This window comes from Pinus tabuliformis, chromosome 7 (genome assembly GCF_031772625.1).
Source record: "Pinus tabuliformis cultivar Carrire ecotype Pingquan chromosome 7, CPIR1, whole genome shotgun sequence".
NCBI classification, from domain to species: Eukaryota; Viridiplantae; Streptophyta; class Pinopsida; order Pinales; family Pinaceae; genus Pinus; species Pinus tabuliformis.
This window is the reverse complement of record NC_142293.1, coordinates 1429032987-1429052478: the sequence shown is the minus strand read 5'-3', so window position 1 is coordinate 1429052478 and position 19492 is coordinate 1429032987. Positions and strand designations below refer to the sequence as shown.

Sequence of the window (19492 nt, the reverse complement as noted above, 5' to 3'; positions counted from 1 at the left end):
AAATTATGTGGTGCAACCAAAGTGACAAGTTTATTAATATTTAGTTATGCCCCATGTTGCAATCAATGCATCACAACACCTATCCTTTTGCTTTACTAGTGTATTCCTTATTGTTTCTTAATGGCTCTAGGCCCAAGAGGGGCCCCTCCCCCTAATGACGAGGAGGTTGCCTTTTGTGCTCTGATTTCAACACTTAAAACCAATGCCAGGCCAAAGCAGCATTAGAAGAAATTTGTTAGAAAGGTCGAGAATATTCCATTGGTCACTCTCCATTTGGTCTTTCGAAAGACCTTTTTGACTTTCTCTAACAGAGCCTTGGTTGGGAAATTCATGGGCATGTGGCCCTCACCCAAGTCGATCAGACAATGGGTTGACAAAGCCTAGAAATCCATGATGAAAGGAAACCTAGGTGTATTTGTAGTGGGCAATGGCCATTTTGTCTTTCTCCTCGAGTGTAAGGAGGATAAAGATATTGTGTTTCAAAATGGGCCATATTTTTTGGATCAAGGTGAATGTATATGAACGCCTAGTCCCCGGAATTCAATTCAAATGAGGATATTCCTACCATCTTCCTTGTTTGGGTCAAACTTCCTCACTTTCCCTTGTGGCCTTGTTGGATCGATGAATGCTTGAAGGGCATTAGAAATGGTGTAGGAAGGTTTCTAGATCACACGGAGCCAAAACACCAACAATTTGCATGTGCCAAATATGCGTAGAAGTGGACCTTGAGAAAGATCTCCCCTTTGAGATCGTTCTGACCCAAGAAGCATGGAAACATATCCAACCACTTAACTATCAGAAACTTCCATTTAAGTGTTAGAATTTTCATGAATATGAGCCCTTTGCCTGTGACTGTTAAAAATATAAGGCTAAAATTGGAGAAGGAATGACCTCTACACAAGAAAATCAATGGCACACCCTTAATATATTAAAATTGTTAGCTTACTAAACATTTTCCATGATACCTTTAGTTTAGGTAGTAAATTTAATCCAATATATGATATTATTTACTTTGAAATTACGTGGTGCAACCAAAGTGACAAGTTTATTAATATTTAGTTGTGCCCCATGTTGCAATCAATGCATCACAACACCTATCCTTTTGCTTTACTAGTGTATTCCTTGTTGTTTCTTAATGGCTCCGGGCCCAAGAGGGGCCCCTCCCCTGGTGATGAGGAGGTTGCCTTTTGTGCTCTAATTTCAATGCTTAAAACCAATGCCAGGCCAAAGCAGCATTAGAAGAAATTTGTTAGAAAGGTCGAGAATATTCCATTTGTCACTCTCCATTTGGTCTTTCGAAAGACCTTTTTGACTTTCTCTAACAGAGCCTTGGTTGGGAAATTCATGGGCATGTGGCCCTCACCCAAGTCGATCAGACAATGGGTTGACAAAGCCTAGAAATCCATGATGAAAGGAAATCTAGCTGTATTTGCAGTGGGCAATGGCCACTTTGTCTTTCTCCTCGAGTGTAAGGACGATAAAGATATTGTGTTTCAGAATGGGCCATATTTTTTGGATCAAGGTGAATGTATATGAACGCCTAGTCCCCGAAATTCAATTTAGATGAGGATATTCCTACCATCGTCCTTGTCTGGGTCAAACTTCCTCACTTTCCCTTGTGGGCTTGTTGGATTGATGAATGCTTGCAGGGCATTAGAAATGGTGTAGGAAGGTTTCTAGATCACATGAAACTGAAACACCAACAATTTGCATGTGCCAAATATGCGTAGAAGTGGACCTTGAGAAAGATCTCCCCTTTGAGATCGTTTTGACCCAAGGAGCATGGAAACATATCCAACCTCTTAACTATCATAAACTTTTGTTTAAGTGTTAGAATTTTCATGAATATGAGCCCTTTGCCTGTGACTGTTAAAACTATAAGGCTAAAATTGGAGAAGGAATGACCTCTACACAAGAAAATCAATGACACACCCAGAAAAGGGGGGAAAATCGAGGGAAAGGCGAGATCAAGAACTCCAAATCTTTAGCTCAACATGGTGCCTCTTCTTAGGCCAATCCATTTGGAACTTTTTCCCAGGATGATATCGAGTAGGAGGGAGCCAAACGTTGATATAAAAACTCCTGGACATAAAGAAAAAATGATTGAAGGAGAGGAAAATATGGTCGAAGAAGAAGAGGGAGAGATCCATGAAGAAGACCCGGTAAAGGAAGCCCCTATCATTAATGTCGTCCAACCTCAACTCCATCAAAGCACATCCACCCCATCAAGTCCCCACCAACCACCTCCATCTCCCTCTCTCCCCAACCCCTATTCACCTCCTCTCCCTCTCACTCGCCTCCCCTCCCCTACGCCTCCCTCTCCATCTCATCCCACCTCACCCATGCTCATCATTTCCCCTCCCTGCAACCCCCCACTCCACCTCCCTACCACCCCTCACCCCACCCAACTTCTCCTCCCCCCTGGCCCCTCCATCTTCCTCCCACCTTGCCTCCCATCCTCCCAAAACCTCCCTCTCCCTCTCACCTCTCACCCCATGCAACTCCCTCTCCCTCTCACCCCACCTATCCTCCACTTGTCCCTCCCTCCACCTACCCCTCCATCCTCTCGCCCCCTTGCCCCACCTGCCATCTAGCTTCCTCTCCATCCACCTCCTCCACCCAACCCCCTCCCTCTCCCTCTTGTTGTCACTCGCTGCAAAAGAGAGTTCCAGTTGTACAAAGAGGGCAAAAGAACAAAGATGTTTGGAGCTAGCCTCCAAGCCATATGTTATCCATGATAAACCCTAGAAATAATTTTTAGTTTGATTAATCATTTGCATCTATCTGCTACTTTTATGAAAGAGGTTGTTGTGCTTTGCAAATTGGAGATTAAAGGAGGAAGAACAGGTCCAGTTTAAATTGTTTTGGAGAAATTTCCATATTCTCTTAAAACCATTTCTTTCACAAACCCCATTCTTTCCTTTGTTTTTTAAACTCTAGCCGCAGTGACCCATTTTTAACTCTAGCCGTGTTTCCCATTCCCCTTTGAAATGTTTTAAAACATTCAAAAATCATGTCAAAACCCTTTTTAAGCAATGAGACCCACAAACCATAATCGTTATCGGCCCCTTCCCTTTTTATGATACATATTCGCCCATCTCCCTTTTTAACTTTTGTGATTGCGATATCACATATCGCAAATTTCCCCGTCGATTGTCATATCCAAGTCCCATCACCGCTCCTTCTCGTCGATTGCGATAAAATCCCTCCTCCGCCGATATCGCATATTGCAAAAGTTCTCTGTCGATTGCCAAATCCAAGTCCCGTCACCACTCCTTCTCGCCGATTGCGATAAGATCCCTCCTCCACCGATATCGCATACCGCAAAAGTTCCTCGCCGATTATCATATCGTAAGTCCCCCCTTAGCCTCATCGATTGAGATATTTCCTCCGCTTGCCAATTGCGATAATTCCTTCCCCTGCCAATTGCGATATCGCACAAGTCAAAGTGCGCCGAAGTCCCTTCCAACTTGCAATTGTGATGTGCGAGAACCCTCCCGGATGTGATATTTTATGTATCGTGCTTTATTGAAGTTTCACGTCCAGACAATCGGCAAGCACTATGAAATATGGTAAAAAGGCCCTCTCCTATATTGCAATTGCGATACCAATGGGCCCGCATCAACGGCCCAGATCAACGAACATTAAAATGTCTATTTCACTTCCGCTTAATGGGACGGTGAGGGTATTTTTCAACGTATATCCAACAACATGGTATTCAAACAGAATACAAAGTAAATGGAGAGATGGAAGCTCGGGAGGACTTGATGATCCAACATGGTGCTCCATGTAGAGGGAAGATGAAGTATTGCCCAGGCGTCCTCTGCTTCTGTACTGTGGCATTAAAACTGATAGTTGACCACTCCAAGTTTTGAAGAATGAGCGATTTAGGCAATTCAAGCAAAAGAGACAAGGACCAACTAAGCAGCTAGAGGGACTCATTATGACAAAGACATGGCCTGATCAGGGACCTTCATAGGAACATCAAAGGGATACTTCCTCCATCATCTTTCTATTTTCCTTTTCTTTTCATTATTCTGTAATTTCCGTTTGTTTTCAAGAACGGAATCAAATCCTTGGAAATCATTTTTGGGCAGTAGAGCTATCGTAGGTCAAAACAGCTAGTCAATCAAACAATTGGACTTGGCTGAGATATTTTGTAAATGTTGATTCAAAGCCTCCCTTCTCTGTATAAATAGGGGGAAGAGACTCTTAATAAGGTGGGTTTCCGAAATTCTACACCTGGAGTGGTCCAAATTATGTGGTTCCACTTTGGTTCTATGAAGCTTGTTCATGAAGGACTTGAGTGATAGATTGCCGAATGTAAATGGATCAATTATTTGGACCCTTCAAGTATTAGTGAAACTCCATCATGATTCCAATCACGGAAATGCACAATATGTTTCCTCTTTGTAAATCTCATTTCATTTGTGTTTTCCTTTCTCTGAAATAGCATAATGAAGCGGTCAGTTTCTCTCTGATTCATGGATCTATCTAGGTTGCTAAATAAGCTAACAGTCCTTGCGTTTAAGACAGAGATACTCACTAGTAGTGCCTTAGTCCATCAAGGCCTCCACATCGAGACTCCAAGAGGGTTGCCACTTAACAATTTTGTAAGTCACTTCTGCTAGAGTGGTCCAAATTCTGTGGTTCCACTTTGGTTCTATGAAGCTTGTTCATGAAGGACTTGAGCGATAGATTGCCAAATGTAAATGGATCGGTTATTTGGACCCTTCAAGTATTAGTGAAACTCCCTCGTGATTCCAATCACGGAAATGCACAATATGTTTCCTCTTTGTAAATCTCATTTTATTTGTGTTTTCCTTTCTCTGAAATAGCATAATGAAGCGGTCAGTTTCTCTCTGATTCATGGATCTATCTAAGTTGCTAAATAAGCTAACAGTCCTTGCGTTTAAGACAGAGTTACTCACTAGTAGTGCCTTAGTCCATCAAGGCCTCCACATCGAGACTCCAAGAGGGCTGCCACTTAACAATTTTGTAAGTCACTTCTGCTGCATGTACAAGAGCTCATCAAACTACTCTCTAGGTTGACCAATACCTAAGCTCCAATTTGCCTTCTAGTAGCCTCTTTCGTCTATCAATGAGCTACTCATAAGGTTGCAATCTTCACCCAACCACGCACCAACAACGTCCTTCTTGTCTGCTACTCTAGGGCTACTTTGGGTAGCTAACACACTACCCTCCAATTAGATCAATGGCACCCAATCACGTCACTTTCAATTATGCTCCTAGGAATACTCTCTCCGTCCTTAGAAGATCATCCACATGGCACTAACAGGCTGCTACAATCAAGATCCAAACTTGTCAACTCCTTTGACCCAACATCCCTCCAAAAAATATTGTTGTCACAATTGTTTGCACTACTGCTCCTGCAATTTTGGTTAGGACACATAATACAACACTCAATCCTCCACGCAGTCAGTAATTTAAGCCCTCAAGGGTTGTGGCCTACCTTGGATAGGCATCTCCCATGCCACACTACTCTTTAAGGTCACTGTCCACCTTAACGCTGCCCTTAAATAGGCTTTAACTGCTTGATATGGCACGCGACCTAGCACAACAACTTGTTGTAGCCTTAAACCTCCTCCAACTAGCCCAAAAAGTCACCCCAAACAAAAATGTAATGCCCCTTAGCTCCTCGGCCTAGTAGCCTAGCACCTCGGCCCTAGAACAACTCCTCAGACCTGTGACTAGATTAGTGCCTCCTTCTCTCCACCGAGTTTTTGTCTTGGAGGATATGTTGCACTCTTGGATGCTTCAAATGAATCCAATTCACCTCATATTTATACACAACATGAGGGCTCCACAAATTCACGAAGAGACATATATATTGGTTAAATTTTACATCAAGCTTACATGACTTGAAAACCAATAATTACTAGTCAACTTAAATCACGATGGGTGAAAAACCCCATACTTGGGTCCCACACCCACAAGTGACCCTTGTGGTGCTTTTCCCTCTAAACCCTGAACCCTAAGGCTTGGAGTACCTCCCAAGCTACACAAATCAACAACCTCCCCCCAACTCGCCCCACGCTCATCCCTCTCCCTCTCATCCCACCTACCCTCCATCCCTCCCTCCACCTCTCCCCTCCTCCTCCCTCTTCCATCTCACCCCACCTCATAATTCACCTCTGTCCCCCCCACCCACTCCCTTTCTCCCTCTCACCCCACCCCACATCCCCTCCTCCCTCTACCTCTCACTCCACCTCCCTTGTACCTTCCTCTCCCTCTCACCCTTCCTCTCCCCTTCTTGTCACTCCCTCTCCCTTTCACCCCACTTCCCGTCCCGCCCCCACTATCCCTCCAACCCCTCCCTCTACCTCTAACTTCCCTCACCTTCCTCCCTCTCCCTCTCTAACCTCCTCCTTCCAATACCCCACTCCAATAACCTCCTCCCATCCATCACCCCACTCCACCTCCACCTTGCCCCTCATCTCCCTCCCCTCACCCCACTTGTCTCCCCCTCCTCCTCCCCTTAGCCCACCAACCCCTCCCTTCACCTCGCCCCACACTCCTCCCTCTCCCTCTCACCCCACCTACCCTCCCTCCACCTTCCCCCACCTCCATCCCCAACTTCTCCCTCTCGCCCCACCACCTCCTCCCTCCAACACCCCACTCCACCTTCCCCTTACCCCACATCCCCTCCCCCCAACTTGCCCCACGCCCCTCCCTCTCCCTCTCATCCCAACTACCCTCCACCCCCCCTTCCACCTCCTACTCCAACCACCTCCCTCTTCCATCTCACCCCACCTCCCCACCAACCACGCCTCCATGTCCCTCTCATCCCACCTCCCTTACCTGTAACCACTCCATTCACTTCTCACCTATCCCTCACTCCACCCCACCTGCCCCTCCATCCAACTTCCCCCTCGTCCTCCCTCTTCGACAACCACCCCCACCTCTTCCATCTCACCCCACCCCACAAGTCACCTCCCTCCTCCAGCCACTCCCTCTCGCTCCATCGCACCCCACCTTCCCCTTACCCCACCTCCCCTCCTCCCAACTCGCCCCATGCTCCTCCCTCTCCCTCTCATCCCACCTTCACCCCTCCCTCACCTCCCACTCCAACCACCTCCCTCTTCCATCTCACCCCACCTCCCCACTCTCCACCTCCCTCCCCACCAACCACTCCTCCCTGTCCCTCTCATCCCACCTCCCTTCCCTGCAACCCCTCCATTCACCTCTCGCCTATCCCTCACTCCACCCCACTTGCCCCTCCATCCAACTTCCCCCTCGTCCTCCCTCTTCGACAACCACCCCCACCTCTTCCATCTCAACCCACCCCATAAGTCACCACCCTTCCCAAGCTACTCCCTCTCGCCCCACCTCTCCTCCTCCCTATAGGAGTCCCACCCCACCCCATCCCATCCCATTGCTCTCCCTCCCACCCACCTCCATCCCCAACCTATCCCTCTCACCCGACCACCTCCTCCCCCTTCTCCTCCCTCCAACACCCCACTCCACCTTCCCCTTGCCCCTCACCCCACTTCCCCTCCCCTCCCCTCAACTCGCCCCACGCTCATCCCTCTCTCTCTCATCCCACATACCCTCCACCCCTCCCTCCACCTCTCCGCTCCTCCTCCCTTTCCAACAACCACCCCCGTCTTCCATCTAACCCCACCTCATAATTCACCTCCTTCCCCCTAGCCACTCCCCCCTCTCTCTCTCCCCAACCTCTCCCTCTCACCCCTCCTCTCCCCACCTTGTCACTCCCTCTCCCTCTCACCCCACTTCCCCTCCTGCCCCTACTCCTCCCTCCAACCCCTCCCTCTACTTCGACGCACCCCCTCCCTCTCCCTCTGCCCCCCCCTCTAGCTTCCCTCATCTTCCTCCCTCTCCCTCTCTAACCCCCTTGCAATACCCCACTCTAGCAACCTCCTCCCATCCAACACCCCAATCCACCTCCCACTTGCCCCTCATCTCCCTCCCCTCACGCCACCCCTCTCCCTCCCCTCACGCCACCCCACCAAACCCTACCTTCACCTCGCCCCACGCTCCTCCCTCTCCCTCTCACCCCACCTTCCCCCACTTCCATCCCCAACCTCTCCCTCTCACCCGACCACCTCCTCCCTCCAACTCCTCACTCCACCTTCCCCTTGCCCCTTGCCCCAACTCCTCCCTCCAACCCCTCCCTCTCCCTCTAGCTTCCCTCACCTTCCTCCCTCTCCCTCTCTAACCTCCTTCCAATACCCCACTCTAGCAACCTCCTCCCATCCAACACCCCACTCCACCTCCCACTTGCCCCTCATCTCCCTCCCCTCACCCCACACTCCTCCCCCCACCTTGCCCCACCTCCATCCCCAACCTCTCCCTCTCACTGCACCACCTCCTCCCTCCAACACCTCACTCCACCTTCCCCTTGCCCCAACTCCTCCCTCCAACCCCTCCCTCTACTTCGACCCACAACCCTCCCTCTCCCTCTACACCTCCCTCTAGCTTCCCTCACCTTCCTCCCTCTCCCTCTCTAAACTCCTTCCAATACCCCACTCCAACAACCTCCTCACATCCAACACCCCCCTCCCACTTGCCCCTCATCTCCCTCCCCTCACCCCACACTCCTCCCCCCACCTACCCTCCACCTCGCCCCACCTCCATCCCCAACCTCTCCCTCTCACCCCACCACCGCCTCCCTCCAACACCTCACTCCACCTTCCCCTTGCCCCAACCCCTCCCTCCAACCCCTCCCTCTACTTCGACCCACAACCCTCCCTCTCCCTCTAGCTTCCCTCACCTTCTTCCCTCTCCCTCTCTAACCTCCTTCCAATACCCCACTCCAACAACCTCCTCACATCCAACACCCCACTCCACCTCCCACTTGCCCCTCATCTCCCTCCCCTCACTCGACACTCCTCCCTCTCCCTCTCACCCCACCTACCCTCCACCTTCCCCCACCTCCATCCCCAACCTCTCCCTCTCACCCCACCTCCTCCTCCCTCCCCCACCTCACCCCATGCTCCTCCCTCTCCCTCTCATCCCACCTACCCTCCATCCCCCCTCTCCAACCACCTTCCTCTTCCATCTTGCCTCACCTCCCTCCCCACCAACCACTCCTCCCTGTCCCACCTCCCCCTGCCACTCCCTTTCTCCCTCTCATCCACCCCACCTCTCCTCCTCCCTCTAACTCCCTCTCCCTCTCCCACTCCCTCGCACCCCATCTCCCTTTCCCCTCCTCTCCCTCCGACACAGCCACCCTCTCCCTCTCCCTCGCACCCCATCTCCCTTGCCCCTCTCCCTCCGACACACCCACCTCCATCCCCAACCTCTCCCTCTCCCTCTCACCCCACCACCTCCTACCCCAACTCCTCCCTCCACCTTCGCCTTGCCCCTCACCCCACCTCCCTCCCCACCAAACCACTCCTCCCTATCCCAACCCACCTCCCCAACTACCACTCCCTTTCTCCCTCTCATCCACCCCACCTCCCTCTCTCACTCTCATGCCACCTTCTCCTTCCCTTCACCCCACCACCTCCTCCCCTACTCTTCCCTCTTCCCACCCACCTTCTTAGCAACATCTCTTTCAATTACAATACAAATAACATATTATAACATTACCTTCAATTACATTAAATAAGAAATTTAAATAAATAAACATTACCAATTACATAAACAAACACATGCATATAGCGTATTATACCATGTCAAATAAACATTACCAATTACATATTATAACATTACCTTCAATTACAATAAATACAAAAATAGATAAATAGACATTACCATAAACAAACACATGCATATAGCATATTATACCATGTCAAATAAATAAATAAACAAATATCTCCGTAAACTACATTTAAAAAATTTAATATCGATAAATTCTAAGCATTCCCAAAAATATATAGAATTTGTTTTTCATTTTGATTTAAAATGAAAGACAATTGACTTTTATCAAAACCCCTAAATCGAAATTATAATTTTCTCTAACAGCGGCGTGTGTCGTGTGTGGGTTGAGCAAACCTGTTGGGAATGGTTGGCGTGTGTCCTGGAGCAACTGTTGGGAATGGTTGGCGTGTGTCCTGGAGCAACTGTTGGGAATGGGAATTGGCGGTTCAAATGAAATGTAACGAGACAGATGGACACAGACAGAGAGAGCGGGGTTCATCATGTTCTGTTTGAGTTTGTGCATCTTGGCGGTTGGAAATGGCAATTGGCAAAGTAAGACAGAGAGGTTTATGTTAATTAATGAGACATGCAAAGTAAGTAAGGATGGTTTCTGATGTTAAATAATGAGACAGGCAAAGCAAGGAAGGAGGACAGAGGGCAGATGGTTTCCGATGTCAATTAATGAGACAGGCACAGTAAGGAAGGAGGACAGAGAGAGGGGTTCATGTTAAACCAAACGGACACAGAAGGAAGAAGGGCTGCTTCAGTTTGAGTTGCCCTTGAACAAAATCTTCGATGAGTTTATTCAAGAATAGATTCAAGCAAACAATGCTTGGGTTTGAGTAGAAAAAAAACAGAGACAGAGACAGAAAGAACTAAATTTATTAGAAAGAAAATACTAAAATTAATAACAGGTGGATACAGATGCAGGGGGTTAAAGTAATGAAGAAGATAAAGAGAGGGTGATTCAATTTGTTGGCAGGAGCCGATGCAGGGCTTCAACAAGCTCAACCTCAAGACGACTACGGGTTTCTTTCATGGTTGGTTGAAGAACGAAGAAGAGCAAAGCACCAGAATTACAAGAAGAAGGATGTTTAGGGTTCAAAGAGGGTTTGGATTGGGTTTCACCAACCGAGGTCGATCTATCTATCATGGTTCCCATCAGATAGAAGCTTCCAAGATTTTATACAAGCTTAAAACAGTGAATTCAAGCAAAGGAAATAAGTTAATGCAAATAAATGGAAAACAGGTGGAGGGAGGAGGGTAATACGAATTTAATGAACAATAAAACATCAATGAGCCATAAGGCAAGGTTGAAGGAAGCATAAGAGCAGAGCCATAAGGCAAGGTTGGAGGAAGCATTAGAGCAGAACAAAGCACAACATAGAGGAAATAAATACCTGGAATTAGAAGAAAAGCAGCCCTGTAGGTACATCAAATTGTTTTACGAGCAGCACTGATCTTCATGATCCACAAGAGCATTGATCTCCATGACCCAGAAGAGCGTTGAGCAGGTAAGTTGCGTCTTTGAAGCTAATACTCCAATAAATGATGGAAAGCCTGCAAGGCTTGCTATATATAACCAACTTCTTATCTAAGATTTTGGACTTTCTTTCAACGGATATTTTTCCTAATAGCTTTTCCATGCTTTTGTTGCCTTTTGAACTGTTAACAGCTTTTCTATGCTTTTCCTTCCCTTTCCATGCTTTTCCTTCCTTTTGAACAGCTTTTCCATGCTTTTCCTTCCTTTTGAACCGTTAATGAGAGCTAACGGACGTTTTCCCTTCACTTAAGTTTATCCATCTCATCCCTCCTTAAGTTTATCCATCTCATCCCTCTTTAACGGAAATTTTTAAATTGCCCTCGACCACGTCACTCCATAGCATTATTAATCTAGTCAGCTTGCACAAAGAAATTTCAAGAAAAAAAATATTTTGGCACGATAATGGAGGCTTTCAGAATGTTAGCTTTTGTGATTCAGTGTTATGCCTGTTTTTGGTGTTATATATACGTGAATTTATGCCTTGCTGTTGTGTTCATTACCTAACTGATTTTTGTTTTTCTGTGGTGCAGGAAAATTTTTGGCAGTAGATTTACGGATTTGGTTTGAACTTTGGACCTAAATTTTCAGTCAAAGCAAGTGTATATAAATGATGAGGTTCTAGTCCAACTTCTGTGCATTTTTCTTTTTATCAACTTCCAAGCATCTTAGCAATGATTATTGTTAATTCTTCACTGTGACACTGCACTTAGTAATTCAATTTTTAATGTCAAAGGATGAGATCTATTTTGTTCTGATTAGCATATTTATAAATGATCCATTTATCGATCACTGTCGTTGCCTGATGATTCATGAAAGATACGAGGTTTCAATCTGGAAGGCATACGTGGGTACGTGTGCATATTTTTAGTTCTGATTATGTGTTTTGTGCAATGCCATATATAAAAATTAAATCCTGATTTAGAAAGTGCATGTTTATAATGATTATTTGGTATGCGTGTATTGCCCAGGCACCTCCATATTTCAGTACTTTGTTACTGAGAAAGGTGAAATATTCATTGTTGGTGTACAGCTCATTTAGGATTTGCCATTTTTGTAGTTGGATTCTCTGCACTGCAATGTCATAGGATAAATGACTACATATTGGAAGGAATATGTCTGATGTTCACAACCACTTGCTTTTCCTTCTTTCTTATGTCAAAAGGGTTCTCTTGAATCTTCAAATTAAAAGGCATTAACGATTCAAATGTATCTCAACATCATAACATCATTAATATCATAATAAAAATTCACTGCAGAACATCTTCTACTGTCCTCAATTGTTCTATCAATTTGAAAATACGACAAACTCCGCCTCCCTTTTCTTTAACCTTTTCCTTGAATTAACCAGCAACTATTTTAGTAATTTTTACATGTTTTTTTGAGCAAATCCAACTCTCTTTCTTAATTCCCCACTGCAATTACATGTTATTTTTGTGCAAATCCAACTCTCTTTCTTAATTCCCCACTGCAATTATGTGTTTTTTTTGTGCAAATCCAACTTTTTTTCTTAATTCCTCACTGCCTCCCTTTTCTTTAACCTTTTGCTTGAATTAACCAGCAACTATTTTAGTAAATTTTACATGTTTTTTGAGCAAATCCAACTCTCTTTCTTAATTCCCCACTGCAATTACATGTTACTTTTGTGCAAATTCAACTCTCTTTCTTAATTCCCCACTGTAATTACGTGTTTTTTGGTGCAAATCCAACTCTTTTTCTTAATTCCCCACTGCCTCCCTTTTCTTTAACCTTTTCCTTGAATTAACCAACAACTATTTTAGTAATTTTTACATGTTTTTTTGAGCAAATCCAACTCTCTTTCTTAATTCCCCACTGCAATTACATGTTATTTTTGTGCAAATCCAACTCTCTTTCTTAATTCCCCACTGCAATTACGTGTTTTTTTTGCAAATCCAACACTTTTTCTTAATTCCCCACTGCAATTACATGTTTTTTTATGTGCAAATCCAACTCTCTTTCTTAATTCCCCACTGCAATTAGATTTTTTTTTGTGCAAATCCAACTCTTTCTTATCCCCACTGCAATTACATGTTTTTTTTGCATGAATCCAACTCTCTTTCTTAATTCCCCACTGCAATTACATGTGTTTTTTTGTGCAAATCCAACTCTCTTTCCTAATTCCCCACTGCAATTTGAGTTGCATTACATGGAAGCAAGTCCAATAAAATCACGGAATGTTAATAGTCCATCAACAGTGGTTATGCCATTATGGCCTATTTTGTAAATAAAGAGTCTAAGGACAGATCAATCTGTTGTTCTAAATTTTCAGTCAAAGCAAGCGTCTCGAGGCAATTTCAAACCACTGTCTGTGTTCCAAAGCTATATCATTTCTTTATTATTATTTTTTTGGTTGCACGACATACTTTCTTTGAATAGCTCATTGGAACGTTCATTGTTTTTTCTTTCATTCCAATGAAACTGCTATCTAAAATTTGTGTTTAACTTCAAAATTTATTTATAGTCAAGACTCACGGGTGACTTGTTGATATTAGAAATAGGATTGCTTGTGTAGTAACAGGGTGGTGTTGAAGTCGGTAGTAGAAACAGGCTTGCCTGTATAGTAATAGAGTGGTGTTGAAACCCTTCTTAATCATATCTTGTTGAAGTTGGTAGCAGAAACAGGCTGGCCCATTTAGTAATAAAGTGTTGTTGAAACCCTTCTTATGGTAGCAGAAACAGGCTGGCCCATCTCGTAATAAATTGGTGTTGAAACCCTTCTTAATCTCTGGTTCAACTTGTGGAGATACTTAAATTAAGTCTCACAACTCAGACGTAAGAATGACTTGGCAAGGTGGAGAGTATGACTCAGACTAGGGAAATAAATGGAATTTGCAAAATAAATGTGATTAATGTCCTATCATTATGCATGTCTTTGCTTTGTGGAACTAAATCGTTAATCATCTTGGAGAGTTGATTCCTGTTAGAATTCTTGTAAACCTAACACAATAAAATTCAGCGGAAGCGAATATAATGATCTCATTCACAATGACACTAACATGTCATGCCCAATCACTGTTTTTCATTAATAATCCAAAGTTACTTGAGCTCCCATCCTGGGATGATGGCCCAACTGAGAAAATACAAAAACACAAATGCCCTAGATCTGATCTAGCAGATCTGCCCTAGATTGGTGCTCAATCTCCTTGGCAGATTTGGATCTCTAGGCACTTTGGAGTATCACACTCTTCCTCTTGACGCTAGTGTTGCTGTATGGTGTGTCTTCTACTACTCCCTAGCCTTGCTTTTATAACTCTACATTGAGTTAAATCCCTAACCCTAATCTCAAAGTTATTTAATAACCAATATTAGATCTCACCTCACTCGAGATCAAGATCCGGCACTCTAGAGCATCACACTTCTCCTCTTGAGGCTAATGTTGCTTTATGGTGTGTCTTCTACCGCTCCCTAGCCTTGCTTTTATAACTTTACATTGATTTAAATCCCTAACCTTAATCTCAAAGTTATTTAACGACCAATATTAGATCTCGCCTCACTCGAGATCAACGGCTAAGATTAAAACAAAATCACGAAAGAAAAATGCTTTACTTTTCCTAAGTTTCTTTCAGCTTAATAAGCTAACATACTAATATGTGTTTTTTCGTAAGTCAGACTTATGCTAAATTACATTAGCAACTTTCTAACACTTGAGCAAGTGTTTTAAGGAGAATGTGAGCGACTTCTGCATACTTAGACACAAGGCCTGTGCAGAAGTACCTACTTGATCTACAAAAATCAACACTTCCTCTTAGCGAGGGAGGTACTTCTGCCCCCTAGAACTATCACTAGTATCTTCTGCCTTGGCTGCTCACTCTAAAATGGAAGCCTTTTCTGTTAGCTAGTTTGGAAAGACCCTTGAAGTCCAACTTGGCTTGGCGTTGTTCCTAGAAGCCTCTTGCTCTTAAACATCTTGTAAAGTCATCTCGCACCACGAGATCCTCTGGACAGACTTGGAGGAATCTGTTGGTTGCTCCTCCCTACCTGAACCTAAAGGTTGTCTCCCTCTTAGCTGCTCAACCTTCAGCGCCTCCTGCTCCTTGTTCTTTCACTCGAATGCTTCTTGCCATAGCTCTTGTGCTAAGTTCATTTAGCACTGCTATGGGTCTTTATCGGTCCTTTGAGACACCCACAAAGTCTACTGCCAATCCCCCAACTGGTATGATTTGCCTCTCTCCCTCTGACGGTTGACCTACGCTAATGATGTTGGCTTCATTACTGGTACTGACCTTCGTACCATGCTCTACCAACTGAACTCTGTCAACATCTCTACTCATACCCTGTTGCGGCATATCCCCTACGTAGTGACTCCTTGTTGGCTACAATGTTTTGTAGCGACCTAATCATGCCCAACACGGAACACTTCTTGCGGCATGATCATCTGTAGCCACTCTGAGGCTTCGGCAACCTGTGCCATCTTGGCCATTGTGTCAAGCCCTTGTGTGCTATAGTTCCTTGTGTCTCTGCCACCTATGCATTGCACTTGAGTTCATGGTCTTCTACAAGCCATCGACTGGGGAACCCATCAAAAGCTGAAGCAGTCAAGAGCCTATTAAAGTCAGAACTTCCCGAGATCCTCATGCTCCAAGAGACTAAAATAGAAGGAGAAGCCCTTCTGGAACTCAACAAAGCAAAATGGAAAACAAAAGCTGGAAAAGCGGTAAGTGCTAGAGGTACATGCGGCAGGTTAGCCACTCTTTGGGAGGCTGACAAATTCCAGCTTGAGAGCTCCTTTCAGACGCAACACTGGATTTACACTGAACTCCGACACCTATCAAGTAAGATAAACATTGCTCTCTTTAATCTCTATGTTCCTGTCCTCTATGTAGAAAAGGAACAATGCTGGCAAACCCTGACTGATTTTTTGGAAGCTTACTCCCTCAATAATATAATTATTGCCGGAGACTACAATCTAATCCTAGACCCAAAGGAAAAAAGAGGAGGAACCAACAGCAGGGATCGCTTCCTCCCCTTAGTGGAAAACCTGATTCAACAATGGGATTTAATGGATTTCAAGCTAGAAAAAGGGCTATACACCTGGACAAATAACAAAATAGGGGAGGAGCATATCTCAGCCAGGTTCGATAGATTCCTTCTCTAGAGTTCCTTTCTCTCCGAGAAGATGATCATTTCCACAAAAATTCTACCAAAGTGGAACTCAGACCATAAACCCATCCTCCTTTTGATGGAAGAAGAAGAAAACCTGGGACCAATCCTCTTCTGGTTCAGCCCACAATGGGCAAACAAAGAAGGGTTTCTGGATACAGTGAATGAGGCATGGTCCATTCATGTTCTTGGATCACCCAGCTATGTTTGGGAGCAAAAGATAAAAGCCACCAAAACAGCCCTGAAGCAATGGATAAAAAAGCCCACAGTCTCTCCCACTACCCAAAGAAAACAGAGCACAAAGCAGCTGCTAGATCTCCAAATGGGCCTGGAGACCCAAGACATAACTAGAGCAAAAATTCATAGGGAGCAAGAACACCAAATCAACACCCTCCAGACATTTAGAGAAGAGGAAGAATATTTGAGGCTCAAGTCACGCAATCTCTGGCTTGTGTCTGGAGACAAGAATACAACCTTCTTCCACAAGCAAATTTGAACCCGCCTCTCAAGAAACCACATTGCTGAAATTACCTCGCCAGATGGGACTGTTCTTAAAGGCACAACTCTGATAAAAGAGGCGACAACCTCTCATTTTCAGCTGCTGTTCAAAGAAGAAGGCGTGGAGGATAATGAGGAAGCACAAGACTTCCTCAAGCACGTCCCAAGGATGGTTAACGAGGAGGACAATGCAACTCTCCTGAAGCCATTCAATGAAGAAGAAATTAGCAATGTCTTATGGAAGATGGAACCAGAGAAAGCCCCAGGACCTGATGGATTCTCAATACACTTCTATAGACTCTGCTGGGATATCATCAAGGCTAATTTGTACCAAATGATCAAAGGATTCCTTCGAAAAGTTAAAGTGGGAGGAAGCACAAACTCCACCTTCCTAGCCCTAATTACCAAAGAAGCCAACCTGGAGACATTCGTCAGATTCAGACCAATCTCGCTTTGCAACGCGTCCTACAAAATTCTCACCAAGCTACTTGCTAATAGAATAAAACCTTTGTTGGAAAAGTCATCTCTCCCAATCAAGGAGGGTTTGTCAAAGGCAGGCATATCCTGGACAATGTGATACTGGTGCAGGAAATCATCCATTCTAGCCACCAATGCAAAGAGCAAGGTATGCTCATCAAACTGGATATGGCGAATGCCTTCGATAGAGTAAGACATTCCTTGCTTCTCCAAGTTCTTTCTGCATTTGGTTTCAGTTCTGAATTTGTAAATTTGATTAAAGCATGCATTGGAGAACCTTGGATAGTCCCTCTAGTAAATGGTAGATCGACAAACCAATGTTGCACGAAGCGGGAGCGAAGCGGAAGCGGAAGCGGGAGCGCGGAAGCGTCATTTTCCAAAAATCTAGGAAGCGAAGCGTCCGCGGAAGCGTCTGCTATATATATATATATTTTTTTTATATTTTTTTGCATTTATACTCAAAACAAACATCCCAAATACCAAATTAATTGTAGAAGACATGAAAACATGCATATTTTTGCATAAATCAAGATAGATATGGCATCCATGATTCCATTGTAGTTACTAGTATGTACAACAATCATCTATATTCTAGCTATTACAAACATACATCAAATTTTTAAGCATATTATAAAACATAAAACATTTAAGCATATTATAAAACATAAAACATAGAGCATATTATGATTTATCTAGCAAGTGAGCAACTGTCAACATTTGTCATGTCCAAAATTCAAATAATAATGTTTACAAAATATGTCACTTGGTCACCGCCAAGCCAAAAAGGTTCAAAATTCAAATTCACAAGTCTACAAGTCTAATGAGTAATCTATGACAAAAAGAAGTAGATTGTGAATATATCTACTAATCTCTCCTCCTTCCACCACGAATAGAACGTGATGGCGGGACTCCACGTGGTGGCAATGAAGAAGATGGTCCTTGTGTAAGTCGTGGCACTGGAACTGATGAAGAAGAACCCCCTGCTGTTGGTGTTGAACCATGGAACCTAGGAACCAAGGGACCAGATGGGGGTGGGGGTGGTGGCATATCAACACGGTCATCATCATCCTAGAATCGCTCAAAAAATTCATGCAAAAAAAAAAACACTAGTTAACAAAAAAATTAAAAACATGAATTAGAGAAATGCTTTATAAGGGAAAATTGGAAAATTCATACCACAATGGACATACCTGGATAAGAGCATCCTCTAATTGCTCTAGTCGCAACACTCCATCCTCCAAATTGGGCTCCTCTGGATTCTTGTCCCAAATCAACAAGTCTTTATTAGACTTTGCATCTTCATAGTAATGGGACAACAATCGCAAGTTGTAATGAACATAAACCAAGCTCTCTGCCCGGTCTAAATTCAACCTGTTCCTTTTAACACTGTGGATGAAAGAATAAGAGCTCCAACACCTCTCTGCAGAAGAAGTGTTTACCACCTGTGATAGCACCCGCAATGCCAAACTCTGTAGAAGTGGAGTACCCCCTCCATGCATGTTCCACCACTCAAGAGCAGAAAAAGTCTCTCGATCTTGAATTGCATGCATGCTCCCAAATGGACCAGTGTTGAGCGTATAGTTGCTCACCTGTCTCCGTACCAATGCAGCCTCCTCATCATCAGGGATTAATCTACTCAATGCAGCCATGTATTTTTCGTGAACCTCTTTATCTTGGTGTGGTTTTTTCCTGCTTCCCCCCCCAGGTGCTGGTGTTGAAAGCCATGATGGATGATAGTATTTAGGTGTCAAAACATATGCTAATGCATGCAATGGAATATTTAGCATTTCCCATCGGTTTTGCACCTCTTCACGAATATAATTGTACAAGGTGGTATCTCTAGGCTCAACAATGTCTTTAATCTGCCCCAACATGCTATCCATTTGCTCATACACCTCCCCAATTACTGGTCGATCTGAATCTGCAAACTTGATCATGTAATAAATTGGTTTGGTGAATTGCAAAACATATTTAACCTGTGACCAAAAGTAACTGTCAAGAACAGTGTCCTTGACTACATTAGCACCATCTGTGTCAGTGTTAATTTCATCCCATGTTTCAGCACACACCAGATTAGTTAAAGCTTGTCTCACCCTCACTAGCCGCCTAAAGGTGAGGTAATAACTAGCAAATCTTGTCTTTGCAATTTTAAGCAATTGCAACTTGGAGTAAGTGCCATAGAAGTAGTTTACCCTTGTATGCCCTGTGATGAATTTAATGAGCTGCTTC

General features: G+C 44.4%; 1 protein-coding gene across 1 annotated transcript in view; it reads right to left on the bottom strand.

The window, feature by feature from the left end:
* Positions 1-19268, bottom strand: part of LOC149253043 (uncharacterized) — a 188094-nt gene extending 168826 nt beyond the window's left edge. Inside the window, exons 1-2 of the mRNA XM_089454350.1 lie at positions 18454-19268; positions 18148-18331 (exon numbers count right to left, since the gene is read on the bottom strand). Of these exons, the coding sequence (XP_089310476.1) occupies positions 18148-18331; positions 18454-19200 (931 nt within the window). The 5' untranslated portion in view covers positions 19201-19268. The remainder of the gene's footprint in view (positions 1-18147; positions 18332-18453) is intronic.
* Between the last annotated feature and the right edge of the window lie 224 nt (positions 19269-19492).